This window comes from Globicephala melas, chromosome 3, assembly GCF_963455315.2.
Source record: "Globicephala melas chromosome 3, mGloMel1.2, whole genome shotgun sequence".
NCBI lineage: Eukaryota > Metazoa > Chordata > Mammalia > Artiodactyla > Delphinidae > Globicephala > Globicephala melas.
In genome coordinates this window covers 164,190,189-164,202,435 of record NC_083316.1, presented here as the reverse complement: position 1 = coordinate 164,202,435, position 12,247 = coordinate 164,190,189, and the positions used below count along the sequence as shown (strand labels likewise).

General features: G+C 57.1%; 1 protein-coding gene across 7 annotated transcripts in view; it reads left to right on the top strand.

Annotated features, from left to right (window-relative positions):
* Positions 1-12,247, top strand: part of PDE4A (phosphodiesterase 4A) — a 45,213-nt gene that overhangs the window by 31,287 nt on the left and 1,679 nt on the right. For 6 of the 7 annotated variants that reach the window (XM_060297131.1, XM_060297130.1, XM_060297132.1 and 3 more), the window contains 12 exons: positions 872-908; positions 1,029-1,099; positions 1,901-1,950; positions 2,129-2,241; positions 5,670-5,763; positions 7,318-7,541; positions 8,610-8,708; positions 8,805-8,969; positions 9,518-9,617; positions 9,730-9,884; positions 10,118-10,240; positions 10,705-10,887. In XM_060297131.1, coding sequence (XP_060153114.1) covers positions 872-908; positions 1,029-1,099; positions 1,901-1,950; positions 2,129-2,241; positions 5,670-5,763; positions 7,318-7,541; positions 8,610-8,708; positions 8,805-8,969; positions 9,518-9,617; positions 9,730-9,884; positions 10,118-10,240; positions 10,705-10,887 — 1,414 coding nt within the window. Of the gene's footprint in view, positions 1-871; positions 909-1,028; positions 1,100-1,900; positions 1,951-2,128; positions 2,242-3,742; positions 4,169-5,669; positions 5,764-7,317; positions 7,542-8,609; positions 8,709-8,804; positions 8,970-9,517; positions 9,618-9,729; positions 9,885-10,117; positions 10,241-10,704; positions 10,888-12,247 lie in introns of those variants that run through there. The other variant, XM_060297134.1, reaches the window with a different exon arrangement.

Sequence of the window (12,247 nt, the reverse complement as noted above, 5' to 3'; positions counted from 1 at the left end):
TCCCAGCAAGGAGGGGGACACTGCCCAATTCCCCGTCCACCTGCACACCCGTCCTCCCTAGTGAAAAGTAAACAGCACCCTTATCCCCTGTCGAGGGCTCAGTCCCTCTGTAGCATGTCCACCCAGCGGCGTATGAGCGCCCACCCTATCTCTGCCCCCTGCCCAGCCACACTGAACCCCTCCCTCAGGCCCAGCCCAGACTCAAGTCCATATAGTCCCCGCCTACCCAACCTGCCCAAGCCCACTCCTACCCCTTGGTTTTTGGGGACCTGGCCCACCTGATCCCGTCTCTCCAGCAAGAAGGGAGCCAGCCCCTCCTGGCCACCACTTGCTTCCAGTGTGTCCACCTGGGCTGACCCCCTCTTCCTCCCCCACTCTGGGCTTCCCAAAGCCAGCCCCCCTTATCATGACCACCTGTGGAGGTGTGAGCACTCCTGATCTCTTCAGCCCCCTTCCCTCTCATCCAGTCCTCCAGCCCTGCCCCTACCCATCGAGGCATCCATCTCACCTCCCCGCGGCTCCTTCCAGCCCTCCGCCCCCTCCCCGCCACTGGTCTCCCCAAGCCCAGCCCCTATGGTGTGTTCATCGCCCTCCTTTTGTCTCTGCGCCCACCTCCCCCCCGCCCCACCCACACCCCTGAGCCCTTCTCCCTGCCCGGCCCCCCGCAGCATGGCCACCCTTGTGAGGTGTAAGTGTCCTCCCCCCACCGACCCACAGAGCCCCCTTCCTGCCCACCAGCCTCCCTGGGCCCAGCCCCCCCCAGAGTGACCGCCCCCCCAAGAGACTTGCTTCCCTGCATCCCAGCCCCTCTCCACCCCGGGCCCTTGGGGGTCCCACTGTGAGGACCCCTGACCTGCCCCTGTCCTTGTAGGCATGCAGAGGACCTCATCGTGACACCGTTCGCCCAGGTAAGACCCCTCCCCTAAGGAGGGAGGGGCTCTAACCTTACACCACACTTGGGGACAGGGGCCCAGCCCCCGCTGCCCCTCTGGGTGGACCACTTTCCTCACTGTGGCTCCCCAACTCAGGTGCTGGCCAGTCTCCGGAGCGTTCGCAGCAACTTCTCCCTCCTGACCAATGTGCCCATTCCCAGCAACAAGTAAGTGGAGGTTGGGCCCCAATGCCCCATGAACATGAGGCTCAGCACACCTGGGTTCAACTCTCCGTGCTGCTGTGTGACCTCAGGCAGGCACTTGACCTCTCTGAGCCTCTGTTCAAATGACAGCTCCCTCTGAGCCAGTAAATCATTGTGATTTGAATGCCTAAGACGCAGAAACTTTTATAAATAAAGACGGAGGGGTCTGGACAGAGTTCTTAGGTGGCCAGCCACCCCAGCCTCTGGGCCACTCCTAGCCCTGATGCCAACTTGCTGGGCAAATAGCATCCTCTGGTGCCTCTGTTTCCCCTCCATAATATGGGAATTTCATAGTGTCTCCATTAGAGAGCTGCTGTGAGGAGTTCAGAAGGTGATATATAGAAAGCGCTTGAATATTGCTCAGCACATAGTAAGTGCTCACTAAATAGAAGTAGTTGTTATTATTTGGGGGCAGAGGTGTGGCTGAGAGCTGCTGGTCCCTCTGGGAGTGGGCGGCAGAGCCATCCTCATGTTCAAGGAGCTGGGGGGAGGGATGGTCAGGGAAGCAGGGACTTTGGAGACACAGGACCTGACCCTACCAGCCGTGTAGTCTTGAGGAAGTCAGTTCACCTCCTGGAGCGTCAGTTTCCTCATCTGTAAAATGGGTTCTTGTGGGGCTCTGTGAGAGGCTGCGGGCAGAGTACATGGCAGCATGCCTGGGACACAGAGAAGGCTCAGAAAAAGGAAAATCAGCATTCTTCATGGACAAGGGGAAGCAGAGATGGGGGAGAACCAGGCTGTTGTTGGAGCCCCATTTCTTTGCAGGCGGTCCCCGCTGGGTGGCCCAACCCCCATCTGCAAGGCCACGCTATCAGGTAACTAAGCCCCGGGGGATGGGAAAGACCCCTCTTGCTGCCCCAGTGGGGGGTCCCTCACCCGGGGAGGCTGTCTCATCCCCCTCTCCCTGCACCCTCCTCACGTGGTGGGCCCCCATCACCTCTGGGGTCTGCATGTAGACCCTCTCAGCCACTGCCCTGGCTGCTCCTTCTCCAGAAGAGACGTGTCAGCAGTTGGCCCGGGAGACGCTGGAGGAGCTCGACTGGTGTCTGGAGCAGCTGGAGACCATGCAGACCTACCGCTCTGTTAGCGAGATGGCATCCCACAAGGTGTGCAAGGCCTGTGGGGTGGGGCCGACTGCTGGGGTGGGGTTAACTGTGGGGCGTGGCCGGTGGGCGGGGTCAGCCTGTGGCTAGAGCCTATGGGGTGGGGTCAATCCCTGGGCGGACTTTGTAGCGCCTATAGATTCTGACTTCTCCCAGGGCTGGGGGGCCCTGGGGTGTATGTGTGTGCGTGTTTGTGTGTGTGTGTGTCCGTAGGTGACCATCTCTCCCGGGGGGTGGGTTGTATGTTTCTATGGTTTGTGAATGTGTATCTGTGGCTATGGGTCTATGTGGCTGTTGATTTGTTGGCTACGTATTTGCAGCGTGGGAAGGTGTGTTCCAATAGGATCCGGCAGGAGTGGCATGCACGTGTGTATCTATGGAGCCTGTATGGGTGTGCACAGCTGATTACGTGGGGCTGTAAGTGTGGGGGGCTGTGGCAGAGGGGTGTGTATGTCTAGAGGTGTGTGTCGGTCCAGATGTGAATCTGAGTGTATATCTCCATGTGTTTGTAACTGTGTGTGTGTGTGTGTGCGCGTGTGTGTGTGTGTGCACGCTTGCAGGGCTGTGGGAGAGGGTGCAAGGCTTCCATGCATAGCTGTGCAGACTGTGCACTGCACAACTCCCGGGGACACCATTCAGAAAGCAGGCAATGTGAATGACACTTCCTGGAGTTGTGCAGCATGGGAGCAGCCCTTGTGGGAGGATGCCTATCAGGAAATGAATGTGCAGGTAGAGGTGTCTGTGTTGGGGGGTGCATACACCCATGCGTGGAGGTTTGTCTGGGAACATGTGAGTCTGAGGGCGCTTGTGTCCCTGAGGGTGTGTTGAGCATCCGAGAATGTGACTGTGTCTCTGAATGTAGGTCTGTGGGTGTATTTCTACGATGGGGTGTGTGCGTGTGTATCTGTGGGTGTGAGTGTGAGTATCCCCTTATGGATGTGTCTAAGGACACATGGGTATTTGTGTTTGTTTACAAGTGTGTCTGTGGGTGTGTTGAGTGTGTCTGTAAGTGTGTCCAGTATCTGGGTGTTTATCCCTTAGTGTGTGTCTCCACATCTGAGTGTGAGTCTGCGTTCTTGGAAGGGGTGTGTCTGAAGGCATTTGTATTTCTGTGAGGTCAACTATATACCTATAAATGTGTTGAACAACAGAGTTGTGACTCTGTGTGTGTGTGTGTGTGTGGTCAGCAAAGGACGGAGAGCATTTGGGTGTTGGAGTGTATTCAAGTGCATGAGTGTGTCAGGTGTCTGGCTGTATTGGTGTGGAAGGTGTGTCTGAGTGTGGGTGTGTCTGTGTGTGGAGCATGTGGGTGTGTGTCTGTCTCTGGGTGTGTCCACGGAGGGGGCACGTCCTCTCCAGGGTGTGCGTGCCTCCCTGCCTCTCCCCAGCAGCCCCAGCTGGGTCCTGCCTGAGGCCCGTGGGCTCCAATGCCCCTTTAACGCCCCCCCCACCTCCAGCACCACCTGACATCGAGTGCAGCCTGCCAGTGCTGCAGTGAGCACGCACACGCACACACACAGGCGAACACACGGAGCCCAGAGCCTCCGAAGCCTCCTCCTGGGACCCTTACCCTGCCACCCCCCCATGGGCAGGGGTCCCTGGCCGCCTCCAGCCACTGCCGCGCGAGTGCCCATCGGGGCCAGGGGCTGGCGGACCATGTAACCAGGTCTGCTGCCGGGAGCGCGGAGGGGAAGGGAGCCCGCAGCCCTGCTGGGCCGGCCCGGGCCCCTCCGCGGCTCCCCCTTCCACTGCCCACCTGCCCAGCACCCTGCCCCCCCGCCCCCTGCACAGTAGCTGCTAATCCCGGGACTCCCCAAGCCCAGCCTCAGTGTGCGGCAGCCCTGAGCAGGGCTAAGACTCCAAGATGCCCTTGGTGGATTTCTTCTGCGAGACCTGCTCCAAGCCATGGCTGGTGGGCTGGTGGGACCAGGTAGGGGAACTCGGGGTGGAGGATGGGCAGGAGCCCCGGCTCTGGTCCTCCCACCTCAGACCCTCCAGCCCCCGGTCTAGGCTTGTGTGTGCGGCTGTGCACGTGTGCGGCCTGGACGTGAAGCCTTGTGACTGGGTCTCTCTGTGTGTGGCCCAGGGCCGGGCGTGGATGGCGGGTGGCTGGGGGTGTGAGTCTTTCTCTGGGTGTGACTGCCAGTGCACACACGTGTGTGTCTGCAGTGGTGGGGGGCTGCCTGACTATATGCTTGTTTGCCTGGGTCAGGGACCAGGGGGTGGCCCTGGCTGAAGTCACGTGGCTCTGATTGTGGTGTTGTGTTTGGGGCCATGTTTATGAGCCCAGAGCGGCGTGATTTTCTGGGGCATGTGACCCCGAGTGTCAGTGACTGCCTTATTGTGTATGCTCCTTGGTTTGTGTGTCTGGGGCTGTGTAGAACTGTGTAATATGGGAGTCTGTGTGCGGTTGTGTGACTTTGTGGGTCCATCGTGTGTGTGTGTGTGTGTGTGTGTGTGTGTGTGTGACTCTATGTGTGCCCAGGCCTCTGGCAGCAGTGGGAGGAGGGAGCGCTCGTCCTGATGTGGGCCATGCGGGCTCACCCTTCCTGCTGAATGTCCCTCTTGCCTCTCTGGACAGAGTCTGCTCCTGCTTTGGGGGTGCTTTGGTGGAGCTTGGGGGCGGGGAGCCGATGCCCTTTCTCCTCACGCACAATGTCACAGCAGATGCTTGTGTGAAGTGCTATGGGGAGACCAGCCTGGTTCTGGGTATACTCCGTCCACCTGTGCATCTGTCCACCACTCTGAGGTTGGGGGAGAGGGGGCTATGATGGGAACCCCCTCCCCTGGGTGACTGAACTAGGGTTTCCTCAGCTCACTATTCTCCCTGCCCCGGTCAAACCTCTCCACCCAGAACTTCAGGACTACATTCCCTCCTCCCAAACCAGGCTGGGGGCTGGGGGCCGGGACCCTAGGGAGTGGGGTCCCTGTCTGGGAAGACCTGGGCCAGGGGTAGCTCTGGGAAGGCAGGGGTTAAAGGGCCCGCCGGCTGCCCCCCCTTCCCCCAGCTCAGCAGCTGGTTGGAGGGGGAGTTGCTAAGGAGACTCCCATCACCATGGTGACGGGATTCTCCTGACACCCCATTGGCTTCCTGTTAGGTAGGAGCCCCTCCCTTCCACAGGTGCCCCTCTGGCTCCTCCTTGGGGGGGAGAAGGAGGGAGTATGGTGAGAGGAGCCCCGCCTCCTCAGACAGGGAGGGGTATGCTGAGTCCTGACTCCCCAAGCCTGGGTACCCCCATCCAGAGCTGGGAGGAGAGGAAGGACTGACCCCTCCCCTCTAGCAGCCTGCTGAGGACTCTGTTGGCTGAACAGAGAAGTGAGAGGGACTCACGGGTTCTTCAGAAGTTTCTTGAGAGGGCCTGGCCTCACCCCCCCACACCCACACCTGCCATGACCCCATCATTCCTTCCTTCTTGCCTCCTTCACCTTAGTTCAAGAGGATGCTAAACCGTGAACTCACACACCTGTCAGAGATGAGCAGGTCAGGAAACCAGGTCTCTGAGTACATCTCCACCACATTCCTAGGTGAGTGAAGGGTGGCACTTGTGTGTGGGTGGGTGTGGGGGGGGAGGCATTGCATAACTGGACTGCAGGGGGCCACCGCAGACCCTGGGTCCTGTTGCCCACATTTGCCCAGGGAACCCCGACTCAACTCCCCAAAGGTCAAAGTCACCACGCTCAAGAGCTACTATATCGCGATGCCCCCAAATTTAGTGGGACCCCAACTTCTCTAGAACACCCACATTTAAAAATCTCTCCAAGCTGCAAAGCTCCTCCAAACTTAGGGGAACCCCATTGGAACTCTTAAACTCAAGACCCCAAGAAACTCCCAAACTCAAATAGAATTCCTAAACTTTAAAATGCCTCCAGGCTGAAAAGTCTCCCAAAATTCACTAGAATCTCCAAACTTGGATTTCAGCCCCCCCCAAATTCAGAAGACCCCTCAAACTCAAGAGAGGTGCCTGAACTCACTAGGGTTCTCAAACTTAAGGGAAACCCTGCCCTTAAGAGCCCGTAAAAGACCCCTAAACCTTTCCACCAAGCTGAAGAGTCTCCCAAATTCAGTAGAACCCCCAAAGTTGGTATGACCCCCTAAATTCAGTAGACCCCCGCAAACTTTAGATACCCAAATTTAATAGGATTCTCCCACTGAAGAACCTGTAAGTGATTCCCCAAACTTAGGAGAATTTCCTAACTCAGTGGAACCCTGAAGACAGTAGAGTACCCCAAATTCATTGGAACCCTCAAGCTCATGGGGATCTCCAACTCATCCTAATCTCATCCTGAACCCAAGAGACCTAGCTGAGGATATCCCCCACAAACTCAGGATAATTTCACCCTCAGAATTTATTACCAAAGGTCCCCGAATTCAGGGCACCCCCCACCAAGCTGGAAAGAAGGTTTCAGAGTTTCAAACACTCCCGCCAGTGGGGGTGTGGTGTGCCTGAGATCCAGCCAATAAGAGCACGGCATGCAAATGAGCCTTCTTAGGCCCTGTCATTGACTGGCGGTCCCCAGGTCACAATGGGTGGCCCTGGCTGGGCTCTGGAAACCCTAAAGAGCTCAGGAAAGGGGCTTCTGGGGCTGGTCCCCAGAAAGCCTGGTGTCCAGGGGGTGGGGGTGGGGGTCCATGGAGCCAGAGACCACCCTTCCCTCCCGCCTCCCAGCGCTGTCCGCCTCCACCCGCCCTCTGGGTCACCATGGGGGTGTCTTCCCTGCCTGCTGGAGAAGGTTCCCTGCCTATCCCAAGCAGGCGGTGGCTCTCTCTAGCATCCCCACCCTGCTTCCTGACTTCCCACACCACCCCCATGCCAAACTTGGTGATTGGACGGGGGCTACCCCATAGCTCCAGGCTGGCCCCAGGGTCCCCACTCCAGCCCACCACCTCCCAGAAGAGTTCCTACCTCCTCTCTGGTTTCCAGTCCATAAGTAACCAACAGCATGACACCCAGAATAGGTCTGCCCTCCTGAGTGAGACTTCCCAGGGCTTGAGGGGTTGGTGGCGGGGGGGCGGTCTGAGAGCCAGATGAGGGAGCCTCTGTGAGGTTCTCATGCTGGCTTCTCCTCTATCTTCTGCAGACAAGCAGAATGAAGTGGAGATCCCATCACCCGCAATGAAGGATCGAGAAAAACAGCAAGTCCCACGGCAGAGACCTTCCCAGCAGCCTCCGCCCCCTGGGCCACAGTTCCAGCCCATGTCTCAGATCACCGGGGTGAAGAAGGTGGTGCATAGTAGCAGCCTGAACGATTCCAGCATCCCCCGCTTTGGGGTGAACACCGATCAAGAGGAACTCCTGGCCCAAGTGGGTGGGGCCTCGGTGGGGGGGGGGCTGGGCTGGAGAGGGGCAGGGTTCTCCTGGGGCCCAAAGAAGGACTGGGCTTTGGATCAGCCTGAGATGAGGATTCGGGTGTGCCTGCTTTATGAGACTCTCAGGAGAGAGGGAGTGGTCTCAGCTGGTGTCCACAGGGGGCTCTGGAATATGAACAACAGCACTGAGTGGAGCCCACCTTGAGGCAAGTGTGCTGACATTTTATACCCTTGTGTCAGTCATTGGCTGGGGGCTGTCCCCAGGGTGGATGGCATCACCCCCTCCACATAGCTCCTGTGAGGGAAGAGCCTATTTTTGACAAGGGGCAGCTGTGAGTCTTTGTAAGCAACAGCCCCAGCAGCTGGGTGATGGGTGCATTGAGACCAGTGAAGGGAATCTGGGCAGAACCCAAACAGCATCCACTACAGACCAGACCTGGATTCGCCTCCTGGCTTTTCCATGAAATCTTAAGCCAAGGGGCTCCCACAGTGATTTGCACAGTGGACTTGATGCAAGCTCAGTGGCTCCCTCAGCTGACATTTATTGTAACCCTCTGCGTGCCAGTACTGGCCAGGGCTCTATTCAGTCATTCAGTGTTTATTGAGCACCTACTATGTGCTGGTGCTGTTCTGAATTCTGGGGAGACATGGAACATTAGCCCATGTTCCTTTCCTCTCAGCGCTCAAGAGCAGTTTAACTGAGGCTGAGCTGTGCTTTGGGGTCAGCCACGCTGGGTTCACATCCTAGCTTTGCCACTTGTGAGATGCAAGGTCTCGGGTAAGTCACGTCGCTGCTCTGAGTTTTGGTTCCGTCACCTGCCATGTGAAATCAAGCGCTTAGTGCAGTGCTTGGTGGATAATACACACTCAGTAGACTCTGGGGTTGCTTTGTTATTTTCTGGCCCAGTAGGACCTGGGCAGTAAATTCTATACTGCTGAGCATGCCACCTACTGGGTGAGCGATAATGGTGCCACTATTCAGACCAGGGTTCTGAACTCCTAGAAGAGTCTAGAGGGCCCTGGGCCTTGGGGGCTCCTGACCTCTGGCCTCCATCTCCACCAGGAATTGGAAAATCTGAACAAGTGGGGCCTGAACATCTTTTGCGTGTCGGATTATGCGGGGGGCCGTTCCCTCAGCTGCATCATGTACACGATATTCCAGGTAGGGCGGGCTGAGTGGGGCTGGATGCAAGGGAGGGGGCGGGGCGGGGAGCAGAGGGCCGGTGTGGGGGTCACCGCCCCCTACTCTTGCCCTCAGGAGCGGGACCTGCTGAAGAAGTTCCGCATCCCGGTGGACACGATGGTTACATACATGCTGACCCTGGAGGACCACTACCACCCCGATGTGGCCTACCACAACAGCCTGCACGCGGCTGACGTGCTGCAGTCCACCCACGTGCTGCTGGCCACACCTGCACTGGATGTGAGCATCGCCTGGCCCCCATGTCTCCCCAGCTGCCCCTCACACTATCCATCTCCAATCTTCTGTTTATCTCTCTGACCCTGAGTCTCTGACGTCCATCTCTCTCTGACCCCGTTCCTCTCTCTCCTGACTCCCCATCTTTCTTTTTTTTTTTATAAATTTATATATTTATATTTGGCTGCGTTGGGTCTTCGTTGCTGCGTGCGGGCTTTCTCTAGTTGCAGCAAGCGGGGGCTACCCTTCGTTGCGGTGCGCAGGCTTCTCATTGCGGTGGCTTCTCTTGTTGTGGAGCACGAGCTCTAGGCGTGCGGGCTTCAGTAGTTGTGGCTTGCGGGCTCTAGAGAGCAGGCTCAGTAGTTGTGGCGCAAGGGCTTAGTGGCATGTGGGATCTTCCCGGACCAGGGATCAAACCCGTGTCCCCTGCATTGGCAGGCGGATTCTTAACCACTGTGCCACCAGGGAAGCCCTCCCCATCTTTTTTGACTCCCTCTCTCTTACCCTGTCTCTCTGACTCCCCATCTTTCAAACCCATCTCCCTCTGCCCCCAGGCCGTATTCACGGACCTGGAGATTCTCGCCGCCCTCTTCGCAGCTTCCATCCATGATGTGGACCACCCTGGGGTCTCCAACCAGTTCCTCATCAACACCAGTAAGTGGCCCGCCACGGGGGCGGGGCCTGCTGGGCTGGAGGCGGGGCCTGCGGGGGGCGCCCTGGGTGGGTCCTCCCCTCTCCTGACTGCCCGACCCTGCCTGGGCTACAGATTCTGAACTGGCGCTCATGTACAATGACGAGTCGGTGCTGGAGAACCACCACCTGGCCGTGGGCTTCAAGCTGCTGCAGGAAGACAACTGCGACATTTTCCAGAACCTCAGCAAGCGCCAGCGGCAAAGCCTGCGCAAGATGGTCATCGACATGGTGGGCGGGGCGAGGGGCGGGGACAGAGCGGGAAAGGTCACCTTTGGAGCAAGGGGGCATTGGGGAGGGCCAGGTCTGAGTCTGGGACAGAAAGGCCCCTAGTGGGGGAGGCGTCCTTTGGGAGTGGGTCGTGGCGGCTGATTGTGCGGAGTGAAAACTTCAGAGGCCCTGCCCAGGTCAGTACAGCGGGCAGCCAGGCTTCGATGGCCCCTGTGACAACTTCTTGCCCACAGGTGCTGGCCACGGACATGTCCAAGCACATGACCCTCCTGGCTGACCTGAAGACCATGGTGGAGACCAAGAAAGTGACCAGCTCGGGGGTCCTCTTGCTGGATAACTATGCCGACCGCATCCAGGTGCCCCCCTCCCCACACCGTATAGGGAGATTGGACCCTCCCCTCCCCCGTTAGCTCTGGGTTGCTGCCCCTCCCTCTGCTCCAGCTCCCAGGTTGCCCATCTTCCTGTCTCTTTTTCTCTATTCCATCTAACCCTTTCCAACTCCCACCTCTCCATCCCATCTCCCCCCATCTCCTCCAGTTCGCTCTTCCCTTTCCTCATCAACCCGTTTCCATGTCCCCCACACCCCTGTCTCCCCACCGCCTCTTTTCCCTTCCCTCCCTCTGCCCTTTGCTCATCAACCTCGTCTCATCTCTCCCCTTCTCTTCCCCACTCATCGACCCTCTTCCCTCACCTCTTCTACCTTTCTCCATCTCCCCGCTACCCATTCTCCCCTACTGTCCTTCCAAAGGGGAAGTAAGGAAGCCTGAGGCCTCAGACTAGGACGGGGACACGGCCTCTGAAGGTCCCCCACCCCATGCAGGTCCTACGGAACATGGTGCACTGTGCAGATCTCAGCAACCCCACCAAGCCGCTGGAGCTGTACCGCCAGTGGACCGACCGCATCATGGCCGAGTTCTTCCAGCAGGGCGACCGTGAACGCGAGCGTGGCATGGAGATCAGCCCCATGTGCGACAAGCACACGGCCTCGGTGGAGAAGTCTCAGGTACAGTCTCGGTACCACTGGAAGAGAGCAGGGCGGGCCTCCTCACCCCACACCGGCCTGGAGCTCCAAAGGCCCAAGAGGTCCTAACCTGCCCGTACACAGTGTCAAGTTTGTCTTTGTCTGTTTTTTCCTTCTCTATCCTGATGGGAAATAGGCAACACTTTCTCCTCCACAAAACAATTGAACTGAGCCTCTGGACTCATAAGTTGTAGTTTTGCACCCAGACAGTTGTAACTCATTTGTAGCAACTGCTGTAACATCAGTAATAACACTTATCCGGCCCTTAATTACAGACTTCATGTCCTTTCAGCCTCTCGGTTTCCCTATAACCTGGCCACTCATTTTGTGCCTGAGTTTTGGTGGAGTTTGTTGTTGCTGTGTGGCCACGCCACGTGGCATGCGGGATCTTAGTTCCCTGACCAGGGATTGAACCCGTGCCCCACTGCAGTGGAAGTGTGGAGTCTTAACCACTGGACCACCAGGGAAGTCCCTTGGTGGATTTTGAAGTGAAGTTAAATGACTCGTCTCCATCACGTGCCTTTTTAATTTAACGAGAGGGACAGAAACACAGTCTCGTAAAAGACAACACTGAAGTGTGAATATGAGACTTTCTCACTCTCCCTGCTTCCAGCCTCCTCCCTGGTGAGGCCTCTTCCCGGTTCGGTGTGTATGCCCTTCCCATCCAGGGTTATGCAGCCTCAACACTGTTGGCATTTGGCGCTGGATCATTCTTTGTGGTGGGACCGTCCTGTGCACTGTAGGGTGTTGAGCAGCGTCCCTGGCCTCCACCCACTAGATGCCGGGAACGCCCTCCCTTTCCTGCGGTAACAACCAAAAATGTCTCCAAACACTTCCAAATGTTCCCAGGGCATGCACACAGCCCCAAACCCCTGATGAAACCCAGTTTTGCTTGTTTTATTATGTATTTATGTTCACAAGCAACTTAATAGCAATAGTTTGTGGGTTTAGCTCTTTTAAAAAATATAAACTGTATCAATATATACCTTTTTGCGGGGGGGGAGGCACTGCATGGCTTGCAGGATCTTAGTTCCCCGACCAGGGATTGAACCTGCGCCCTTGGCAGTGAAAGTGCAGAGTCCTAACCACTGGACCGCCAGGGAATCTCAATGTATACCTATTTTTATACAGCTTGCCTTTTCTTTCCAAAAATGACTTGGAGATCTGTGCACATTATTACACATAGATTAAGCTTATCCTTTTTCACTACTGTATAGTATTCCCACAGAGACAGATGAATAATGGTTTGTGTAGTGAGTGCTCTGTGGGTGGACATACAAGTGTTTAGTAGTTAGGGATTCACAGTGACTCAAACAGGATAAAGCTTTATTGGTTTGTTTTT